Source organism: Coffea eugenioides, unplaced genomic scaffold (assembly GCF_003713205.1).
Source record: "Coffea eugenioides isolate CCC68of unplaced genomic scaffold, Ceug_1.0 ScVebR1_750;HRSCAF=1480, whole genome shotgun sequence".
Lineage (NCBI taxonomy): Eukaryota > Viridiplantae > Streptophyta > Magnoliopsida > Gentianales > Rubiaceae > Coffea > Coffea eugenioides.
Genome location: NW_020864618.1, coordinates 1 through 24,747, shown reverse-complemented (window position 1 = coordinate 24,747; position 24,747 = coordinate 1). Strand labels below are relative to the sequence as shown.

Genomic DNA, 24,747 nt, shown 5'->3' with positions numbered 1-24,747 from the left:
GGTCGATCCCACAGAGAAGAATGAACAATTACCGATGTTTTCAAACTCCTTTATTATTTAGACTACCACAAATATAAAATTTAAGAAAATAACACCAGAAAGCTCCTAGAGATATGGAATTCCTTACTACTCTTGCAATTGAGATTATCGGTTAAGTGAATGCTATTATCTTGATTAGTTATGGCGTAATTTCCTAATGTATGTGAAACCTACTTTCGTAGTGAATCAACTATACTTGTAATTAAGTCATACCTACTCTCGTGGTTATGAAATTAACTACAAGTTCATTTCTTCTATGAAATTACATGAAACAAGTCACTTAAGCCGCATAGGTGCACCTCTACTTTCGTGAGTGTACTCCCTAGGCTTATCACTTCTTTGAACTAGTGTTAAATTCCAATTTTCATTGCAAACTTAACACCTTAAGATTATCATAATTAATGGCCAGTTAATCATGATTAGATAACCAAAAGTGATAAATAGCTTGCTCAAAATAATATGACCAAATAACCAAATAAACATCATTAACAAAATATAGCAAGTTCAACCATAACTCTAGGCATAAACTTTAACTAAACATATTAAACACAAAATCCAGAACTTATATATTAGCTAAACTTGGAATCAAATACAAAAGATAAAGAGTTGGAAAGGAAAAATAACCCTTGTCACATGAGCTCTTTCCTTGCCTTCTTCATCTCCTTCTTCATCTTTGCCTAGCTAATAAACAAGAAGGATGAACTACTACTCTATACTAAACTAATCTAACAATAAGAGAATGGAAAAGCTACATTTTTGCAGACTCCAAGCTTCTCCCGTATCATTCCTCCTTCATCTCCAAATGTCTCTGCATATAATAAGCTGATGCAAAGTCCTCCCCTTACCAGTCAAAAATTTCTGCTATGACTCTCCACTTTGATTCTCCAAATCTGAATTTGTTAAGGGAGTCAAAAATAATGGCTTTTGACTTGGAACCTTGGCTATATCTCTTCCTTATGTCTTCTGAAGCATGTGCAGCCTACGTTTCTCTCCAACTCTAGCTGGAAAGTAGTGTGAAGATGAGAAAAATGGCTGAGCAAATTACAGAAATTCGGCTGCCATACACGTTTTTACTTTTGACCTCACTTCAACTGCATTTTTCTCCATGATGAAGGCTGAACTGGCTTTTGTGCAAAACACAAAAGTTGTAGCCCTTTGAATTAGAGTTCCAATGCTTCAAGAATCATCTAATTTGGAGATCGGTGGACTGAGATATGGTCAAAATACCATAGACTGGTCAATTCTGGGCTTCAGCTTTCGACCATCCAGATAAGTTTCTGTGTTTCGACCTTTTGACCAAGAAAACGGCTGAATTGGACTTTGATGTCTTCATACCAAATGTAGATATATCTCTTAGCTTCAAAATGGTACCAAGATCACCTTGATCCGATCATTGTAGCTCCTGATATAGTCAAAATACAAAAATGTGTCTGAGTTGTGAAAGCTGACTTTTCTTGATTTTTGTCCTCAAATTGCATTTCTTCCTTTTACACTTCATATTTTATTTTCACAACTTTAATCCATCATCAATAATCCAAATATATTCTCAATGCACTTCATTTGATGATTGAATCATTAAACCTACAAAATATGAAGTTTTTACCATAAAAATCCATAAAATGCAATGTTTAGCCATTTTAACATAAAATGTAGTTTTTTACCAAAACCTTAGTTATTCTAGTTATTAAACTAAATAATCAAACCAAAATTAACTAATAAAACACACAAAAAATACGTAAAATAAACTCTTATCAGTTTGGCAGCCAATAGAAGATATTTTGATAGAATTACAATTTGAGGAAGAAATGGCAGAAAATGAATCAAATAGGAGAATTCTGCGAGATTTTGCTTTACCGGGAGCACAAGGATCTCAAACTAGCATTGTAAGACCAACGGTAAACGCTAATAACTTTGAGATAAAACCATCACTGATTCAAATGGTACAACAATCTCAATATGGAGGTAATGCTACTGAGGATCCAAATTCTCACTTGTCAACATTTCTTGAAATTTGTGATACAATTAAGTTTAATGGTGTTAGTGAAGATGCGATTAAACTTCGATTGTTTCCATTTTCACTAAGGGACAAGGCTAAGGTTTGGCTACAATCTCATCCTCCAAATACTTTTACTACTTGGGATGAATTAGCTAAGGCTTTTCTTAATAAATTCTTTCCACCTGGAAAAACTGCTAAATTGAGAATGGATATAACAAGTTTCTCTCAACAGGAAGGAGAGACATTGTATGAAGCTTGGGAGCGTTATCGGGAATTGCAAAGAAGATGCCCTCATCATGGTCTACCCGATTGGCTAGTAGTCCAAACATTTTACAATGGTCTCACCTATCCAACAAAGACACATGTAGATGCAGCAGCGGGAGGAGCTTTAATGGGAAAGACAGCTGAGGAAGCTCAGCAATTGATCGAAGAAATGGCTGCTAACAACTACCAATGGGCAAACGAACGAGGTAATTCAAGGAGAACCGCAGGTATGCTTGAAGTAGATACCTTGAATATGTTAAGTGCAAAAATGGATAATGTGGTTAAGATGCTTAATAGGCAAGTTGGTTCTAGTTCTAATCAAGGAGTAGTTGTTGCAAGTTGTACCATTTGCGGCGGAGATCATGATGATTTTATGTGTTCTAGCAGTGAACAGGTTCAATATCTCAACAATTACAACCGTCCACCCCAAAACAATCCATACTCCAATACTTATAATCCAGGATGGCGTAATCACCCGAATTTTGGATGGAAAGATCAAGGGAACCAACAAAGACCAGTTAATCCACCAGGTTTTCAACAAAAGCAAACACTGCATGAGTCCAAACCAGCTTGGGAATTGGCAATCGAAAAGCTAGCTAATGCATCAAATGATAAAATTGAAAAGTTAGCTAGTGCCACTACTCAACGGTTTGAAAGAATTGAGGGAAGAATGGACCAACTCACCAATATGTACAGGAATGTTGAGGTCCAATTAGGCCAAATTGCCAATGCGGTTAATAATCGCAACCAAGGGGATTTACCTAGCAAAACTGAAGTGAACCCAAGGGAGCATGTGAAGGCCATAACCCTCCGTAGTGGTAAGGAATTAGTTGAGCCGCCAGTAGTTGGAAGTGGAAGAGAGTTTGAAAAAAGAGAGAATAAGAAATTGAGTGAGTTAAAAGAGGGAAGCAAGGAAGAAAAAGGGAAAGAAAAGATAGAGGAAAATGAACTGCAAATGGAAGATGCAACACCAATTCCTCCACCGGTGCCATTCCCTCAAAGATTGAAGCCTTCAAGAAATGACAAAGAATTTGAGAAATTTGTCAACATTTTTAAACAATTACATATTAACATTCCTTTTGTGGATGCTATTTTGCAGATTCCTTCGTACGCGAAGTTTCTCAAGGAGATAATGACCAGGAAAAGGAAGTTGGTAGACAGTGAGACAATTGCATTAACAGAAGAATGTAGTGCAATCATACAAAACAAATTGCCACCCAAATTGAAAGATCCAGGGAGTTTTACAGTTCCTTGCACTATCGGTAATGTAGAATTTTCTAAAGCACTTTGTGACCTTGGTGCAAGTGTGTCATTGATCCCTTTAACTGTGGCTAGGCAATTGGGGTTGAAAGAGTTGAAGCGTACTAACATTTCCTTGCAATTGGCTGACAGGTCTATTAGACATCCAATGGGCATATTGGAAAATGTGCTCATTAAAGTGCAGAAATTTATTATTCCTGTCGATTTTGTTGTTTTAGATATGGAGGAAGATGTAAATGTACCTATTATACTTGGTAGACCATTTCTGGCCACTGCAGGTACAATAATAGACGTCAAACGAGGTAAGTTTAAGTTTCAAATCGGTGAAGAGGAAGTGGAATTTGATTTGAGTAAAGTAGAGAAATATCCCTCTTTTACCGACCATGTTTATTCGGTTGACATATGTGATGAATTGGCATTAGAAATGAGTCAAGTAAATCTTGATAATGATTCTCTTGAACTTTGTCTTAATGGTATAGGTATACAAGAGGAACAGATTGAAGAAATGACTGAATTTTTGCAGGCACAAATTCCTTATAAAAGGAGAAATGCATACGAGGCGTTAGGACTGAGCAAAGGGCTACCTCCACCATCATGTGAGAAAGCACCGCAGCTTGAGCTTAAGCCGCTGCCTAAGCACCTCAAATATGCATTTCTTGGAGAAAAAGAGACACTGCCTGTGATTGTAAATTCAGCATTAAATGAGGAACAATTAGACAAGCTCTTACGTGTTTTGAGGAAGCATTTAAAGCCTATAGGATGGACAATTTCTGATATCAAAGGAATTAGTCCAACTATTTGTATGCACAGGATTTTATTGGAAGAAAATTCTAAACCAGTGGTTGAGACTCAAAGAAGGTTAAATCCAAACATGAAAGAAGTGGTAAGAGTAGAAATCCTTAAATGGTTGGATGCAGGTATAATTTTTCCAATTTCTGACAGTGTGTGGATTTCTCCTATCCATGTAGTACCAAAGAAAGGGGGGATAACCATAGTACATGGTAAAAATGATGAAATGATTCCCTCTAGAGTTGTGGTTGGTTGGCGAGTCTGTATTGATTACAGAAAATTGAATGCAGCTACTAGGAAGGATCATTTCCCTCTTCCTTTTCTTGATCAAATGGTAGAAAGATTGGCCGGATATGAATTTTATTGTTTCTTGGATGGTTTTTCAGGATACAATCAAATAGTCATTGCACCAGAAGATCAAGAGAAAACTACATTCACTTGTCCTTACGGTACTTTTGCATTTCGAAGGATGCCTTTTGGATTGTGCAATGCACCGGCCACTTTCCAACGATGCATGATGGCAATTTTCTCTGATTTTAATGAGAAAATTATGGAAATCTTCATGGATGATTTTTCTGTATTTGGATCTACTTATGATGATTGTCTTAATAATTTAGATCTAATTTTGCAGAGATGTGAAGAAACAAACCTTGTACTCAATTGGGAAAAATGTCACTTCATGGTTTGTGAAGGTATTGTGTTAGGCCACAAAATTTCCTCAGAAGGTATTGAGGTTGATCAAGCCAAAATAGAGGTTATTGAGAGAATGCCTCCACCAACCAATGTGAAAGGCATTCGTAGCTTTCTTGGACATGTGGGATTCTATCGGCGGTTTATTAAGGATTTTTCCAAGATTGCTAAACCTTTATGTGAATTACTTGCAAAAGATGTTCCTTTTCAATTTACTGATGAGTGTTTACTTGCTTTTAATAGGTTAAAGAAGCAACTTGTCTCCGCACCTATCATAGCATCACCGGATTGGAGCTTGCCATTCGAATTAATGTGTGACGCAAGTGATTTTGCAGTTGGGGCTGTTCTTGGGCAAAAACATAATAAGCGACTTCATGTCATTTATTATGCAAGTAAAATGTTAAATGAAGCTCAAGTTAACTATGCAACAACAGAGAAGGAGTTGCTAGCAGTGATTTTTGCATTGGATAAATTTAGATCATACTTAGTAGGATCTAAAGTTATCGTTTATACTGATCATGCAGCACTCAAGTATTTGTTAAATAAGAAAGATGCAAAACCGCGATTAATTCGATGGATTTTATTGTTGCAGGAATTTGACTTGGAGATCAAAGATAAAAAAGGATCCGAGAATTTAGTTGCAGATCATCTTTCTAGACTGGAGAACATGCAGCAAGATGACCATTTGTCCATTAAAGAAGAATTTCCAGATGAGTTTTTAATGGCAATTTATAAGTCACCATGGTATGCTGATCTAGTTAACTTTATAGCTAGTGGAGTGATACCTAATGATTTGAATTCTCATCAAAGAAAAAAATTCTTAAATGATGCTAAACATTACTTTTGGGAGGAACCATTCTTTTACAAACATTGTGCAGATGGAATAATTAGAAGATGTGTTCCGGAGGAGGAGGTACATAGCATTTTAATGCATTGTCATACTCTTGAAACGGGAGGTCATTTTAGTACTACTAAGACTGTAGCAAAGATATGGCAATCTGGATTTTATTGGCCTACTATGCACCAAGATACTAGAAATTGGGTGAAAAGTTGTGATCAATGCCAAAGAACCGGTAATATCTCAAGAAGGAATGAAATGCCTTTGACTACATATTTGGAAGTTGAGTTATTTGATGTTTGGGGCATTGATTTTATGGGACCATTTCCTAGCTCATATAATAACAAGTACATCCTTTTAGCAGTTGATTATGTCTCTAAATGGGTGGAGGCCATTCCTTCACAAACTAATGAGGCTAAAGTTGTGCTTAAGTTCCTGAAACGGAACATATTTTGTAGGTTTGGAGTCCCAAAGGCAATAATAAGCGACGAAGGTAAGCATTTTTGTAATAAAGCTATTGACACTTTGTTGTTTAAATATGGGTGCAGGCATAAAAAGTCACTCCCCTATCATCCTCAAGCTAATGGACAAGCGGAGTTGGCCAACCGGGAAATTAAAATCATTTTGGAAAAAACAGTAAACCGATCAAGAAAGGATTGGTCAAACAAGCTTGAAGATGCTTTATGGGCGTATAGAACGGCATTTAAAACGCCGTTGGGAATGTCTCCATATAAGCTTGTTTATGGGAAAGCATGTCATTTACCTGTGGAAATAGAACATAGAGCTTATTGGGCTGTTAAAGCAATTAACTTTGATTTTAAATCTGCAGGTGAAAAGAGAATGCTTGAGTTAAGCGAATTGGAGGAATTGAGGTTGACTTCGTATGAGAATGTCAAGATTTACAAAGAAAAAGTGAAATTTTGGCATGATAAACATATCCTCCCTAAGCATTTTGAACAAGGGCAAAAGGTTTTGATGTTTAACTCAAGGCTTAAATTATTTCCTGGAAAGCTTAAGTCTCGATGGTCCGGTCCATTTGAAGTGGTTCGCATGTTTCCTTATGGAGCAGTGGAAATAAAAGGAGAAAATGGTGCTCCATTCAAAGTAAATGGCCAAAGATTGAAGCTCTATTTGGCAGGAGAAAAAGTTCCTAAAGGGGTAATTTACTCCTTAGGAAATGCAAAGGAGAATTAAAGAAGTTATAGGAAAGTCGAGCCAACGACTATAAACAAAAGCGCTTGTTGGGAGGCAACCTAATAATAATAGTGTATTTGTGTGTTTTTATGTGTTTCTTACATTTTGGTGTAAGTTAATTGACTAATTAGATGTATTTCACTTGTTTATAGGAGATACGGGAGTTTTATCATCCATCTTGGAGGTGCACTTGAAGATCATGTTGGCAGGGAGTTTTCTTACCAAATTGTGTTTTAAGTGTTTAAAATTTCTATGCCTATACATACATTGTGCATTTCAAGTGAGTTTTGGTGATATCATGGTTATAAAGGTTCATGGATTCATTTGATGTGTATTTAATGCTCAGAAATGCCATTTTGATGTAAAAATGCAAAAATGATCAAAGAACCTCACCCCTCGATTTTCAATGTAAATGTGTTTGTTGTGTTTTGAGAGGATGGATATTGTGTTTAAGGTATATTGCATGTGCGTGGGAGGTTAGAATTGATAAAAGTTTGTCCAATGTGTGTTTTGGAATTGGCCGGAAAAGGGAGAAAAAGTTTGAAAAATTGCAGTTTCTGCAATTAGTGCAGAGAAGTCAGGATCCGAGCTCGGATCCTAAAATCCCAGACAGATCCGACCGCGGATCCATAGATCCGAGCTCGGATCTTTTCCAACCCAGATAGATCCGAGGGCTCGTCTGTGTTTCTGTTGAGGCTGATCCGAGCCATGTAGGATCCGAGGCCTTCCAGAAAGGATCCGACCTCGGATCTCTTCGCGATAAGAAAGGAAACGAGGCCTCGGTTCCTCATTTTTTCCAGATTTCTCTTCTCTCTCTCTTCGAAACCCTATCCCCTTTCCTCCAATCTTCCATTTCATCCATAAAATTCCCAATTTTTCACAATAAAACCTTCCCTAACCTCTTGAGAGCATTAACCCTCAACAATTTAGAATCAAAAACATCAAATTGAGGGGTTTTGATCTTCAAGACGCGAAATAGGGCCAAACTGAAATCTAGCAATTTGAGGTCGAATCTGGGCTTGTTTCTCTTCCATTTTTGCATCATTATCATCCTCCATCATCATTCCATCTATTTGAGGTAACAAATTTCGAATTTCTGTGACATTTTATATCTCTCATTTTTGTATATTTTTTGTTTTTCAATACATTTTGCTTAATTGTTGCAAATTCGTGATATAATTGTGCTACATTGTGCTCAAATCAGCTGTAATAATTATTTTCATGCTTATTTGTGTAAAAATTATGAATTTGGTGATAGTTTTGAGATTTCCTTCTCAATTTTTGGGCTTGAGCATTTTAGTGGTTTAAATTTGTGAATTTTGCTTTCAGTGAATATATGAACTGTTCCGAGAAGTATAAATCAATGTTATAATTGAAAATGATATGCTATCATTAGAGCAATAGCCCATTGGGTAAAAGTGTGTGTTCCCGATCAAGTTAAGCACATTGAACCACTTTTACTTGAAATAATTAATATTAGGATAACTTGGGAGTCATGTGTAGTTAACTTGAGTGTTAACGAGTGTTATGAATTGGATTGATGATATTCTCAAGTGTTTGAATGTTTATTTTTGCAAATAGATATAATTTAAAATTGTTTGCACTTAATATGCATGAAATAATTTCTTTACTGCTAATATCCTTTCTAAGTGTAGGAATTGGATTTGAGAAGTGTTAGGAAGCTTATTTGTTTAAATTTGGGGACATTTTGGCAGGGAGTTTAGCCCTTTTTCAAAGGGAAACTCTGCCGAAATTTTCTTAAATTCCTATTTTAATATGAATGAGCGAGTTTCTATCTTTTCTAATACATACTCATCTTGTTTATAGGTGCTATGGCTCGTACAAGGAGGGCTCGTATTCGTACTCCTACACCATCGTCAAGTGAAGAACATACACCTTCTGTGCATGAGGAGTCGCCTGAGGAAGAATCTCCTTCGCCTGAGTCACCACCTCGATCTCGCCGGAAGACTGCATCCACTAGCCGTGATGAGCCACCGCCAGATTACGATACCACACGATTCACATCGCTCGAAAACCAAGAGTGGTATGAAGCCGGCCTAGCCAAGGAGATCATCATTGAGAAACACTTGGCTCCAGAGGTGGATGCGCACTACCATATTTCGACAGCATTCAAGCGACTTGGATGGGAGAACATCCTTCAATTGCCCAAGTACTACTACCCCAACTTGGTCCGGGAGTTCTACGCCAATGTGGAGAACAAGCAGAGTCACAGTGGCAACCTCATCGTCTCGTGGGTTCGAGGCAGGAAAGTGGTTCTCAATCGAGAGGCACTGCGACGTTTCGTTCAACTCATAGACGAAGGCGAAGATGTCAAACTGACTAAGGAATTCAAGGCTCGAGACCCTTGGCAAGTGGGAGAAGCCGTGGAGCGTCTAAAGGGTCAGTACCGTGAGCGAGGAACTTCGAAAAAACTCACGGTATATGCCGACTCCTTTGAGCATCGATACCACCTGATCTTCTATCTTTTTGCATTTAATGTGGTGCCGAAAAAGAGTGGTAAACGGGAGATCCGAAATAGCGATCTCTATTTTCTGGATAAGATGATACATGGATTGGGTAGGCAGTTGACTGGCATTCCTCTACCCAGCATTATCATCAGCTATATGCGGACCACAGCTCGCATGAGGGCCGGCGAGACTTGCTTCGGATTCCCTCGACTGCTATCCCTCGTGTTTGAGAAGCTCAAGGTTCCTCGTGGAACCGAGAGAGCGGTGGTAACTAGGTCTGTCGAGGAGGTAAATGCTTCTATACTCAACGCTTTGGGTATTTCTACTGATTTTGGAGCTGCTTTGGTCCGGGACACAGGAGAAGCATCGACTTCCACTCAGCCTCCGCCTCACACTGAACCACAAGCGGCAACCCAAGAGACGGAGGCACAGCAGACTCTTCCTCCTCCGATTCCGCGACCACCTCCTCAACCGCGCTCCAAGTGGCAAGAGCTTCTCAATGCTATTTGTTGTATGGAGACGCGAGTCGTCGAGCGCATTGACCAGACGGAGCGGATGATGACTGAGCGCCTCGACCGACATGATCGCCGCCTTCGTGCGATCGAGGATCATTTTCATATCCGACGGTCTCCTACTCCGACACCTCATCAGGAGGAGGGCCATATTGGTACTTCACAGGGTTATCATGGAGCCGAGGAGGCAGTAGACCCTCGTTCCGAGCAACCATGATACTTTTTAGCGGATTAGATCTTTTATTTCTTTATTTTTCTTTTCTTTTGTTAAGACAAACTTTGTGATTTCAGTTTTCTTTTATTTGAATCATCTTGTGCTACTTATGGTGTTTGGTACCCTTGTTGTCTCAATTTGGGCAGAATTTGGATGATCGTGATGATTAAGGGCTTCAAATTGCATCACCACCTATTTGAGGGAAGTTTCAGTTCTTTTACCTTCCTCTACAATGAGGACATTGTAGATTTTAAGTGTGGGGGAGGGATAACTTTATCGTATGGGTGATTGTGTCTTGAAATGCATGACTTTAGTTGTTTAGAGCTTAAAAATGTTGGAATTATATTTGGAGATATTGTCATGAGGATAATTTTTGTGAAAATGAGGTTGTTGGCAGGGAGTTTCATCCATTTTTATGGGGAAACTCTGTCAAAATTTTTCTAAAATATCTTCCATTTGGATAACAAGCTATGTGTATTTTGGAAAAGTTTAATTCTTATTTGTCTTGAAATGAATTATTATGCAAGTAAGATTTTTACATTTTAGAAAGTATATTTGCTTAAATAAGAAAAGTTATGCTTAGAGTTTTGCAAGATTAATGATATTTATCATTTTTACTTAATTTTATAAGTAAGTGATTGATATAGTCAAAGAAAGGCCAAATTCTTCCTTTAATTATACTTAGAGGGAAAAAGAAATTGATTTGAAAAAAAAAAAAAAGAGAGAAAAATAATATTAGTAATTTTCTACTCCAATGATTCACATACTGAGTAACCGGGGGTTGGCATTTACAAATGTCGACATTCGCGTAAAAAGGTATTGGAATTAAGAGTATGATTGGCAATTTAAATGAGTGAAATGTCGAGTAACCGGGAATTTTCACCTAAAAGTGTTGATTTTCACGTAAAAAGACGTTTTCACTATTTAAATAAAATGAATTGTGAATAAATCCCTCTAAATTGTTAAGTTTTGGGATGAGGAAGGCCATAAAATTGACTATGTGATTTACTTATTTGTGGAATTAGGATAGAATGAGAGAATTGATTTGAATTTGTCAAAATTTAGGCATAATTATTTTTATTTAATTGAATATTATGAGTATTTAGTGTAATCTGAGAATGGCATAATAATTGGTTTCTAGGTTTTTGAGGAATTAAATTTGACAAGAGTACGCATACTGTTTTCTCTATTGAATATTTTGAGTAAGTTTTGTGTAAAATTGCTTGAGGACAAGCAATGATTCAAGTGTGGGGGAATTTGATAAGTGAATATTTAACGTACATTTTGTATGAATTTGGCATGAATTTTTGGTATGTTTTGAGAAGATTAAAGCCATATTTAAACTCTTTTGGTGATGATTGCTTAAATATTGTTTAAGAGTTAAGAAATTGATAAATGAGTGGATTAATGCGTAATTTTGTGAAATTGTGAAGGTAATTGATGTATGAAATTCATGCACAAGTTGAAAGAAATGTCAGGGTCATCCAGAGGACAAAGTACACAAGAAAGTGGGAGCAAAAATGTAGAAAAAGGGAAGAAGTGAAAAACTGGAAAAATGCTCAACACGGATCCGAGCTCGGATCCGTGTGTACAAGAGGGATCCGACCCCTCGTCTGTACTTCTGGCGGAGTGTATCCGAGGTCAGGACGATCCGACCTCGGATCCATCATGGGAAGGCCTCGGATCCTATAATCCGAGCTCGGATCCATTATCACTCCTCGGATCCGAGGCTCGGATCTGTCTCTCTCCTCAGCAAGTGGCACAGCCGTTTTTCTTTACCTTTCTCACAACTTTTACAGCTATTTTGAGGGACAGAAATCGGTGGCACATGCTTCTGCAATAAAAGAGAAGACCAAATGAGTGTGGACAAAAGGAACATCATATCTTTGACTTCTTTTTACAAAATCTAAGTGGAGGAAATTATGAAGTGAGAGGAATGGAATTTCTCTCACCTTTTATGCAGAAACACAAGGGAGAAGCAGAGAGGACCATACGTAGCTAGTTTTCCTTCTTGCAACAAGTTTTCTCTCTAGATAGGAGTACTTGGAGAAGCATTTTTTGGAGAGTTTTCACTTGTAATCATATTGTGCAAGAACATAGCAGGAATTGGAGAGCTTCACCTTCAATTGGCTAAGCTTTCTTTTATCTTTCTTATACTTGTACTTTATGATGTTTTGCATTAATAAACTTGTGAATTTGATTGTTAAATCATTCATGAGTAGCTAAACTCCTTCATCTAGGGAGTAGATGAAACTTATGGCTAAATAATACTAATTGAATGTGATTTACACTTGTTATATCTTGAGTTAACTTGTCTACTTGTGTAGCTGTGATTTCTTGTTATTGTTTGATCACCAATAACTTGTTTACAGTTGTTATTGTTCAATGAGAATTGGTAATAACAATGGAAACACATGAGTAGAGCTTGAGTTGTATGTTCATGAAAATAGAAATACACTTAAGTGGATTACTGAGTATTTCATGAATTAAAACAGAGTTGTAGTAGTATTTCACCATGGAAATAGGGAAATCTATATTGCTCTAAGCCATTTCATCATGGAAATGAGACTTGGTAATCTTGGAAATAAATCTCTGGTTAAGCAAGAATAATAGCAAGAAGTAAATCCATTCATTTGTATTGTTTATGCCATAAGTGGAATCTACATCCCTAGAATCTTCCTTAAGTGAAATTTCTCTATTTGCATTCAGCATTTGTTAAACTAGATTTGTATATCAGATTTGTAGATTACAGCATTAGATTTTCTCTGCTCAAATTAATTGTTAGTCTAAATAATAGAGAAAATAAGGGCTTAGTAATTGTTTGAATTGCTCCTCGTGGGATCGACCCGATATACATCTTGTACTACAATTGCGACCTGTATACTTGCAGTCCAACGGGTGTAAAATCGGAATTAAACTTGCATTGATACAAAATATCCCGTCATCTACACACATTCTCTAGGTTCTGTCTTTATTTGGAATCAATAAAGCTGGCATGGCACAAGGACTTAGTTTGACTTGAATATGTCCTTTGTCCAAGAGCTCATCCACTTGTCTCTTAAGGTCAACGGATTCACTTGAGTTCATGCAATAGGCAAACAAGTTAGGGAGTTGAGAACCTGGTATGAAATCTGTTTAATGCTAGATATCACGCATGGGTGGTAGTCCATGTGGCAAATCTTCTGGAGCTACATCAGAAAAATCGGACAGCGGCTTGACAATTTCTGGAGGCGCTTCTTCAGAGTTGACAACTACTGAAATTTTCACCTCTTAGAAGACTAATACCATGATAACTCTTTGCTCCTTGCTCTTCCTTTCAAATTGCTTGTTGCTCAAAATGTGAAGAGGCTTCTTCCTCATCTCGATCACTTCATTAACCCTTGAATTCTCTTGTTTGATTGGTTTCTTCTTGTGAAACTTCTTTATAGTTTCAGCACTCATAGACTTTAAGACAATTTGGTGGTTATTAAACTTGAATGCATAAGTGTTCGACTTCCCATTATGATCCACATCTTGGTCATATAGCCAAGGTCGACCAAGAAGTATGTGGAAAACAGTCATTGGAATAACATCACATCATATAGAATCACTGTAAGGTCCATGTTTAATAAACATCAAGCAATGTCTCATTGCCGGAATAGAGCTACTGTTGATCCAAGCAACCTTGTATGATTCAAGATGTGGCTCCGTAGGCAACTTTTAGCCGTAGTACAATAGACTCTGAAACCACGTTCATGCTACTGTCACCATCAATAATGAGTTTTCTAGTTTCTTCTTGTCCATAGCAAACTAAGTTCTGAAAGATTGAAGTTCTTCGTCAGTCTTTCTTTTGTGAGTATATATGCCTCACAACTGAGAGATACGAGTGTCTTCTTCTTCCTCTTCCAAATCACCAACATTAAGTCGTGCCATCTCGTTCAAATCATCAGCACCTTCATCCTCCTCGACCTTTAGATTTTCTTTATCTCCGAAATCGGCATCAATGTGCAAGTTTCTCTTGTTCGGGCACTCCCATGCTATGTGTCCCTTCAAACCGCACTTGAAACGTGCATGCTTGTTCTTGTTTAGTTCATCGATTTTGGAAGCCTTAGTTTTTGTCTTTGCAGGCTTGGAAGTTGCTTGAGTTGCTACTGATATATATTGCTTGCTATTTGCAGCAAATCTTTTAGGAACTACCTCCCCGCCTTGAGTATTGAACCTCTTAATTAGTGTCTGTCACAGGCTCTTTTCAAATGTAAGAGCTGCTTGAAATGCATTATCAACTATGTAGATATTATGTCCTATCAATTCTTTGCGAATTTCAAGCCTCAAGCGCAACTTAAATCGGGATAAAGCTTGTGTTGAATTTTTTGTTCTTCTGCAGCGAATTTTCAGCTCTTCAAACTTGTTCATATACTCAGCAACTGTCATTCCCTCCTGCCTTAAGCTATTCATATCATCAAAAGATCAGCTTCATAATATAGAGGCATGTACTTTCTCTTCAAATGCAGCTTCATCTCTTCCCACATCAAGGCTAGTTGTCCAGCAAGTCGAAGATCATGCTCGACTCTTTTCCACCACAATTGGGCTCGTCCAACAAGTTCCATGATAGCGAACTTAACCTTTCTCTCATCAGTTATATCATACCAATCAAAATAGCATTCCAAAGTAGCAAGCCAATCAGAAAAAACCTTAGGATCAATTCTTCTATCGAAATCAGGAATATCAACTCTTGCCTTTTTTGTGATGTCTCCTGCCAAATCATAAGTGGCTTGTCTCCCTTGCCTTGCCGATTGAACAATCTCATCAGCCATGTCAAGAAGAGAAGCTCGTGGTCTTCCAAAAGATTGATTTAATCTATTTTCACTCCTACCAGATTCAGTCTTGGTTGTCTTCAGGCTGTTCGGGATGCTCTGGTTCCTTTCCATTGATTTTGGCCCCAGATCCGGACCCATTGTTGCCTCTAGATTCTGGAATTTCCTGTTGTTCAGTATTAGAATTTACATCAAAAACTTTTGTCTTCTAACACAGCAACCCTCTTCAAGAGAAGGTTAATGATGTTATCCCGTTCCTTGTCTGTATTCAACTCCTAAAATTCAACCCACTTCTTGTTGTCATGGGAAATCCTGGCTCTGATTACCAAAATTGATGCAGCATGAAGACTTGGTAGGAACAACAGCTTTGTGGAAAGCTCAGATATTGAATTTCACTGGAATTTAAAATAGCAACTAGGAATAGGATGAGACAATATGCTTAAGAAGATGAAAATTTGATTAGTAATTCTAGGAATCTTTAGGCATCACACTTGAAGTTAGGATGTATCACACAATCCTAAGAAAGACATTAAGTCCGCAGAAAAATTTTATTAACGATAAAATTTGACTTCTCTTTTTGGAGAAGTCGTTATTTATAGGTACTAGAACAAAGCCAACTTTAATCCTACTTAGAGCTCCTAACTAGAATGGAATTCTAGTAAAAAGCTATAAATCTAAGTTTTCTTATTCCCATAATAACTAAAATACTAATTACCAATAATAATTACTAAACAAAAAATTAGCATAAATATAAAATCCCTGCAGCTAATTAAATTACTAAAATACCCCTGCTGGTGAAAATCAGAAAACAAACTCAATATGATTCGAACCAACTTCCAAGGTGGTTCCTTGTCATCAAAAACATGCCAAATCAATGCTTGGGCATGTGACACATCCTTTCCACGCCTCCTATAAACCTTAGTGGATTTTTGCACTTATCTCTATCAAGAAGGGTGTTGGTTTTACGTTGCTAATGTGCTATATCATGATCTTGAATAACAAAAAGTGTTGGATATGGATAAGTAGTTATTTCTTCAAAATGCTGCTTAGCTTGTGTAAAAAGGTTAAAAAAAGGGAAATGATCCAATGAATTAAGGTCACTTGATTTCAAGTAGCTTAGCTTTACCTTGGCTCTCTCCAAATGCAGCTCAATGTCTTTTTCTAAGCCAATTTTGTTTTAATTTAAAATGCATTTGTGATGGTAGATCATCTTTACATGTCTGTATCATAACTTTATTTTATTTGTAGGTTTGTGCTCTCCTTCAGGGAGGAGGATGTGCTGATTTAGTGGCTGTACCTGCATATCATATCATTTCACCTCCAAAAAAGTTGGATTTAGCTTCTGCTGCTGCCTTGCCGCGTGCAGCATGTCTCATTTGGCATTGTTTTTTTCTCATGAACAAGCTTACCAATGGTCAAAAAGTTTTGGTAATTTGTTATGTCATCAAAATTCAAAACCTTGGTCTGTGTAGCTTGGCTTTTCCTCGTTCCTTTTTTTGAAGCAAAATGAGAAGTTTGAGTTCCTTAAGTTGCAGATACATGGAGGAGCAGGGGGAGTTGGAACATTGGCGATTCAGATTGCGAAGCACTATGGCTGTCAAGTATTTGCAACCGCAGGTATTGTTGCTCTTGTTTGACTTGTTAATAAGATTGTCTTGAATCTGCTGTATGTAAAGGAATCTAATATGATTATTTACTGATACCATTATACCATTTTATAGATTTCTAATTGTTAAAATTGAAGAAGAATTCATTTATTCGAGTGCAAAATTGCCAAAATTTTAGTTGTTGAGTAATTTATCTCTTTTATTGGCTACCAGGAAGCAAGGAAAGGGTTGAACTTTGTGCAGCATTAGGAGCTGATGTTTGCATTAACCACAAGGAGGAGGATTTCTCTCAACGTGTAAAAGCTGAAACTAATGGGGCTGGTACTGGTGTCTTCTTTGGACTTTAAAATCTTTGCATTCCTAGTTTTACTGTGATTTTTGGCAGACTTTCATCTATAATATTTTTTGGTCCAAGGAAGGCTGTTGATGTCAACTTTACTAACGAGTCAAGAAACGGAACTTGAACAATTGTCAATGGAGCCTACAGCGTTTCAATTTCTTCTATTTCATTTGGCTATCCATTTTAACATGTCAACCATGGGAGCAAGGGCATCGGTGTTGCCACTTTTGCCTTTCCTTTTTGCCCTCATGCAAATTTTTTTTTAAAATAATCGAGGATAAGTTACGAACTATGATAATTTTTGACAACTCCCTCAATTCTTTTCTTGTAACTTTCTTTTGTGTATTATTTTGCATGCATTTGGGCATGCCTTTCGCACTAGTCTTGATTATTGCTTTGATAATTGAGTCAAAAGGATTGCGTGTTTTTTTCAATTAGCTACAGAAATCATGGTATGATTCAACTTGCTTCTTTTTGGGTAGGATAACATCAATTGGGGAACAAAGTTTGCTTTTTTTAAATTGAAACATTTAGATTGTAAGGCTCCGTTTGATAAAATTGAATCTAAAATTTGAAAACTTAAACAATTAATTTGCTAAATTTTAAGCACTGAAAAGAAATACATGAATGTCTGAATTTTAATACTGAACCTATTTATACTGTTGGATAAACATTTATAATTGAATGCTTAATAAGTTGAAATTTATGATTTTGCCCTTATATCTTTTCATCCAAAAAAGAAATAGAACCGATGATTTAATTAGTTTAAAATTGTTAGATATAAAAATGACAATATTTTTTTTAAATCAAATTAATAAAAAAGATGAAATATATTATATGAGAAGTATGGAGAAGATGTGAAAGTCATTAAAAAGGGAGAAAAGAGAAGTAGACAACCATTAGATAGAGAATATCCGGTTACTTAATTAGATAAGAATTTTGAATAGAGAATATCAGATTGTTTAATTAGATAAGAATTGTAGACATAATTAACAAACAATGATAGATTTAGTAGATAAGATAAGGTAGTTGAAGTAATTTTGTTGATTCTTATCAGAATTTAGCATTCAGTTACGATTCTTGTGCTGAAAAAAATACACAGAAGTTCAGCACCGCTTAACAAGTTCAGTGGATGGATTTTTATTTATCAAACACCCAAAACATCTGAATATTTGAAAAAGTTGAGTTTTAGCACTCTTATATGTTATCAAACAGACCTTAACTTAAAATTGGAGGTGCCAATGAAGTATATGACCTTGCTTTCAGTGGACAAAATTATAGGAAAAATAATAATTGAGGAATTTGGAGTGTTACATTCCCTGTTCATGTCGAGGTCGATATTGAATTATAGTAATCTGTTTTATTAATGGAGAACCGCTACACAATACAACTAGAAAATGTCAAATGAAGCAAGGTCATATAATTTAGATGGACAAAATTATAGGAAAAATATTGTGAAGCTGCCATGTTTTATTTCTGTTCCACTCTTTTTGTAGTTCTTTTTTGACCATTAAACATGTGAATCTTGTTTTGCTTCCCTGAGCAATTGTGTATGCCTTCTTCGTGTTGCATTTGAGTCTAACTTAATGTTGGTTCTTTTGGCATATGTCCTTTATAAGGGGTCAACTACATACTTGATTGTGTTGGAGTGAACTTTTTGAACCAGAATGTCAAAAGCCTCGCGTACCGTGGCAAGTTGATAATAATTGGATTTGAAGATCCATGGGGATTCGTAAATTTCAACAGCAAGGCGCTTGAGGATATGGAACTTGAAATTATGGGTAATGTTAATATGGAATTTTCTTACAAGAAACAAATGGGTCCTCTCACTTGCATTTAGATTGTTTACATACATGTTAAAATGACTTGATTTACTGTTGGCAGGTGCAGACTTAAATACTTTACATTTGGTTGAAAAAGCAAGGCTACTTCTGCTAGTCAAGAAGAACATATGGCCATTAGTTGAAGTAGGTTCAATCAAACCGATAATTGGCAGGACTTACACATTCGACAAAGCTGTTGATGCACATAGGTTGATCGAAAAACATGGCAATCTAGGAAAGATCCTGCTAATTCCTGATAACACCTAGTTTTCTTTCTACTTGTAAAGATCCCATATTTATGGTGAATTGTGGTGGCTTTTGTAGTTTATGTTCGCGGTGTTTAATTGTAGAGTCTGCTCGATGATGCCCAGTAGTGTATAATGAAAGATAAATAACAAATAAAAGTTACATTGAAATTGGCTCTATGAATGTAAATTTCAATCTTATCCAAAGGAAATAAGACATAGAACTAAAGTTATATTGATCCAAAAGTACATTAGTAATGTAAATATCAATCACGTTTGGAGGAAACAAGATATACAATAAAAAGTTACACTGATCCAAAAGTACCTATACTTTGAACAGCTAACTATAGTCTTGTTTCGTAGTGCTTTTTGGACACCTCAAATTCTCAAATAACTTCTTCTGCCATAAGGTTTTCACCACAAAATACTCCAATATCAACATGCAATCAACAATACTCCTCCAATGAAACTAAGAGACTAAACTTCGCCCGTAATCCTCAGTTCTGATCAAGTCAGATACAAGGAGAAAAAGAACTTTCAGAGAACATTGTGCAAGTTTCTAGTCTGGGGAATTGAAAAGTTAAAACATATATGACATAAATGTAGAAAGCGATTACGGAGAACCAGCCAAAAAAAAATCCCAGGGGGAAAAAGGAACAGTTAAAATTCATTAAAAAAAAAAAAAGGCTGACAAACACCAAAAAAAAGGAAAGGGACCAAGAATTCAGATTTTGAGAGATCAAAGCAAAATTATTATCAGAATCTGCTGATGGCAGTCAAGCATTATCCTACATCAAATGAGAACTTATTAAAACAAACCACTATGATTGCATACTCTATCCAAACAAATTGCCATTTAGGCATTTGATTTGTCTCCAACAATTTCAGCCACATGGTTAATAATCTTCTATGCCAAGCATCATTGTATGCCTTGAATATCGAGAAAATGACTGGCAAAGCGTGAGACAACAAATTCAGAAAATGTGAAAGAAAAGAAAAAAAATGAACTACATGAAGAAGATTTTTCACATTTAGCTATTTATGAAAGAACAACAAAATTTGAAAGAAAGGAAAAATCTGCTTTCACTGTGTATGTTGACAAAATTATATATCTTAGATTAAATAATCAAATCTAAACATTTTGAGTGGCGTAAATAAATCTTAAAGCTTTTAGCAGAATTACCATCACTAATGCTTCAAGCTTCATCACGATCCACTTCAATTAACCTAAAAATGAATAATATTAAATAGGTTAGTCGAGCAAAAACACAACTTGAAAACAAAAACAAAACCATTTCTTATACAGATACAGAAATATAAAAGGCTATTTAAAGTTTTTAAACAAAATAACAATTCACTTCCCCAATTCTAAAATGTGCTCAGAATCTAGTAGCTAAGACGTCTCATTCTTGGGCAAACGTCTTTTTACCTAGAAAAACTAAAACCATGTAAATTAAGGACCATTATGTACCGTTCATGTTCTTCAATTGGTGTTCTTTGACATAAATAGAATGAAACACTTGTTCTAACTTTTTGTTATGAAAGAAACAGAAATGATACATAGATATAGTTTTAAGAATAATTAAACATAAACATTTTTTATTGCATAAAACATTTTGCTCTTGTTTAAAAAAATTTTCTTCCATCCCTCCCAAATTAACATTCTTCGCCCTCTCCTACCTTCGTTGAAGAAAAACTCAATTAACTGAATTCTTATCAGTAAATTACCACAATAAACATAACACATCAGTACTACTATCACTCATTATATCCACCTACTATCAATATCACCAATTTATTAAAAAATTCTCTAGACTAAGCACTGAAAATAATGCAATTATATTAAAAATTTCTCTAGACTAACACATCAGCACTACTACCACTCATTATATCCACCTATTATCAATCTAGCATAGGGTGTGTGAAACTACAATATGAAGCAAAACAATAGCAACAAAGCCTGAGGATTAGCAGAAAGCAAAGAACTTGTGTTTGCCAAACCATAAATAGGCATTAAGCACTAAACATCTGAATTCTGAATGCATTTCCAAAGTTTCACATCCAAATTGATTAAGAAACCAAAATTAAAGAAAAATCCAACTGAAAAAATCGGAAAAAGGTAAAGAAAAACAAATCTAGATTTTTTCATCAAAGAAAACTATCAAATTCTGCATATGATGAATTTCAACCAGCTAAACCTCTTATTTCTTTTGGGTGGTTCTACTTAACCACAATGCAAAACATAAAGGACCGAGATTGGAATCTGAAATATTAAAATCTCCAAAAAAATTCAACTCCTATAATGCAGATACATGTTAAATACAAATACTAAAGCAAATCATATGATTTTTTCCCAAACAAAATCTGCTTTTTTGAAGCAAATCATGTCCACATCATGCCTGTGCTACCATACGTTGTGCTATAGCCATAATAAAAATCTCTTCTATAAGATCGTAAAGCAAATGACTTCCCAAAAAATGGCAGAAATAAATCTTGGTGAATATATCAACATGAGTAAATGTTTTTTACCTCCTGCAGTCTTCAAGGCAATAAAAAAACACTGATTCCTAAAGCAAAAATATTTACCCAAGCAACAGTAAAATGTTGAGATCTAAAGACACTAAGCCAAGTATAACTGAGCAAAACTTCTCTAGCAAAACTACTGCATTGGGCAAATATGCAGCCATAATTTCCTAATCTTATACCTGTTAATGGTCTCTAAATACATGCTAGGAATAAACTCTCCACATGTAATAGTCTTTTATACACAGACATACATATACTAAACATTTTAATCTTTTGTCCAAATCAAAACATCATATGCAAAAAACAGATAGACACACAGACCAGCCATTTTTGTAATAACTGATTATCTAGGTGTGATATTTCAAGTAAACCTCTTTTTGTTCCTAATACAAGAAACACACATGGAACAAAATGTTATCTGGTGATTAGCAAATGAAAGATAATGAACAAATTATACCTTAGCAGCATCTTCCAAGGATTTGTGGTAGAGTTCACTACTTAAATTCTGCAAAATGAGAATCAAGAACCACCAAAATAATTCAGCAGAATGCAGTGTTTTATCACCAAATTACATATATCTTAGGCAGCATCTAGTTGAAGTTCATACGGAGTTGCTCTGTCAATTGATAAATCTTTAACAGGCCTTCTATGCTTGTTCTTTCCCATGTTAAGACTCCTCTCACTCCACTGCCAATTAGTCCCGCTCTAACTTATTTTGTCTAACCTGTTAACATATTAATTAGTCATATAATAATCCTTTAATTGCTAAAAACACATGCCATACACAATATAAACCCAGAAGGAAAACCCATCTAAAATAAGTTGCATGATAAAAAGTAGGAAGGCTACTATTATCAAACTGTTCACTAATGAATTAAAGGAGTGAATTTCAAATTATTAGAGCCAATTTTCACATTCAGTTTCTACCATCTATAATTGAGCATAGACTTTTCTGATTCATGACATTTGTTCAAAATCTGGTATTTTGATAAAATAGAAGGCTGAAGGAAAAAACTCATCAGAAGATTGCACCTATATAATATCCAACCTCACACTTTTTCTTTTGTCTAAACAAATAGACCAATCAAAATATTATGGGTAAAAACCCTGCACCATGACAAAGATTACACATTCGCACTCATGGGGAAAAATCTTAAATAGAAGACCTCTCCAAGAGATTAGCAATTAAAAACAGATACAAGAGTTGAGAGTAGCGATTTACCTGCGTATAACCATTTATAGAATAGCAACGAAGCAGGTCGACAATCTTCTTGGAGCAAGATATGTGAATAAGGCATAGGCAAGACAAACTGCAGACATATTTCTATTATTTCGACCTATAACATCAGAAGGCGTTAGGGAAAAATTTCTCAAATTTCTTACATGTGTTTTGATGCTTCATAGACATGGGAAAAATCGAGATATGCATATGGCAAGAAAAACAAGAAGAAGTCAGTAATAGAAAGGGAAGGATGCAGCAAAGCACATTTAACCATATAGAACCTGTTTTAAATAAGGGATCAACAAAAACTTACAAAATCTGATTAAAGTGTTGGAGGAAATTTGTAATATTTCACCTGCAAGATCAGAATTGTAATATTCCCCAATTTTATGAATTGGAAAAATTTATAATGATTTCATCAGTAATCATAACTTTCAATGAAATAGGGTGAAAACAAATGCTATTGAACCTGGACTAAAGATCTTAAAGGAATGGAGTAGCCAAAGAAGACTTGCAACCTCTTATTGATGAATTTACTAAAATAGGTAATACACTAAAGAAACTGACTCTAAATCTAAAGGAAATGCAGTACCTTCACAAAATTTCATACTCCACTTTTTTCAAGAATAGTAAATAGGGTAAAGTGACCAGAAAACTATAGTAAAATGCTAAGAAAAAAATGAAGAGAACACTAAAACATCAAAACATGCCTTTAAGGCTAAATGAAAAAAATTAGCCTCCTTTTTGCTTTGTTCCTTCATCTAACAAAAATTTAGAATAAATAAATATCAGAAAAATCCAATTTATTAGGAAAAATAAAAGAAAAAATGAAATTATATTAACTTTTCTCTATGGGAAAAAGACAGAGAGCTGACAATGCTCACCTTGAGAAAAGAATTCGTAGATCTTAACATCTCAAGCTACAACAAACATTTGAAACTTATGAGAGAGCATAGATAATTAATATGTTAGACCATCAAATCTATCATAGGATATGTGAGACCACAATAAGGAACAAGAAAATGAGAATAAAGCGTAAGGATTAGCATGAAGTGAAGAAATTGTGTTTCCCAATTAATAACCAAACATTAAGCACTAAACATCTAAAATGCATTTCCAAAATTACACATCCAGTTCATACAGATGCAATACTTTTTAAGTTGAATATATTCCTTTGTAATAAAATCCAAAAGCATAACATACAAAGGACACAAAAGAAGGGGGAAAGGTGATTTGTTGCTTTTAGCCAAGGAAAGATTAGCAAAAAAATGCCAGAAAAAAAAAAAAACCAAAGGCAAACCTGAAGTGAACATTTTGCCAAAAACTGAACTATTCTTTCCTTCTTCTCGTGCTCCATTAGTCTTCAAGATATGCAAATCATGTCAATCTAGGTGATAAGAAAACAAAACAAAATATTAACAGATCATGATTTTGTTTAGCGAGTTAAGGAGACTTGCCTGTTTTTTTTGGAACACCCTTTTATTTCCTCTTCTTAGAGGCCGAGAGAGATTTTTTGTGGCTCCCAAAAGAAAAAAAGAATTAACAGAAAACTTATGGCAAGCAAAAAAGGAAGAAATTATACATAAAAAAGGGAAAACGAAGGTGAGAAAATAAAACCTGTGAGTAGCCAGATGAAAAAATAGTGAGCGATCTACAAGATCACACAAAAAATTGTGGTCCAAAAAAAAGTAACAATTGATGGTCAAGGATGCAAGTAACAATGCATCAGAAAATGCATGTCAAGGATGTACAAATTAAAGGATAGAATATAGAGAAAAGAGTAAAAGAAGAACAAAATTAGAATAACTAACCAGTGTGTATGAAGAAGTCCAACACTGCAGAACTGAATAACAACAGAAGCTATCAAAGAAACCATGATCATGTAAGAGATAATAAGAAAAGGTGACAAAAAAATGGGAGAGAAAAA

General features: G+C 35.5%; 1 protein-coding gene, 1 long non-coding RNA gene and 1 other non-coding gene across 3 annotated transcripts; 1 reads left to right on the top strand and 2 right to left on the bottom strand.

Annotated features, from left to right (window-relative positions):
* Positions 1-2,231: 2,231 nt before the first annotated feature.
* LOC113758831 lies at positions 2,232-2,338 on the bottom strand. The gene has a single exon (XR_003466861.1). It is a non-coding gene; the product is annotated as a small nucleolar RNA R71 (small nucleolar RNA).
* A 13,053-nt stretch (positions 2,339-15,391) lies between these two features.
* On the top strand, positions 15,392-19,150 carry LOC113758830 (quinone oxidoreductase PIG3-like). Its single transcript, XM_027301551.1, has 6 exons — positions 15,392-15,409; positions 16,306-16,485; positions 16,593-16,674; positions 16,878-16,985; positions 18,624-18,785; positions 18,889-19,150. Exons 1-6 carry the CDS (start codon positions 15,392-15,394, stop codon positions 19,092-19,094), a joined length of 756 nt encoding a protein of 251 aa, XP_027157352.1. The 3' UTR covers positions 19,095-19,150.
* A 3,097-nt stretch (positions 19,151-22,247) lies between these two features.
* Positions 22,248-23,194, bottom strand: LOC113758829. Its single transcript, XR_003466860.1, has 3 exons — positions 23,134-23,194; positions 22,821-22,935; positions 22,248-22,322 (listed from the first exon to the last, which is right to left on the bottom strand). It is a non-coding gene; the product is annotated as an uncharacterized LOC113758829 (long non-coding RNA).
* Positions 23,195-24,747: the final 1,553 nt, after the last annotated feature.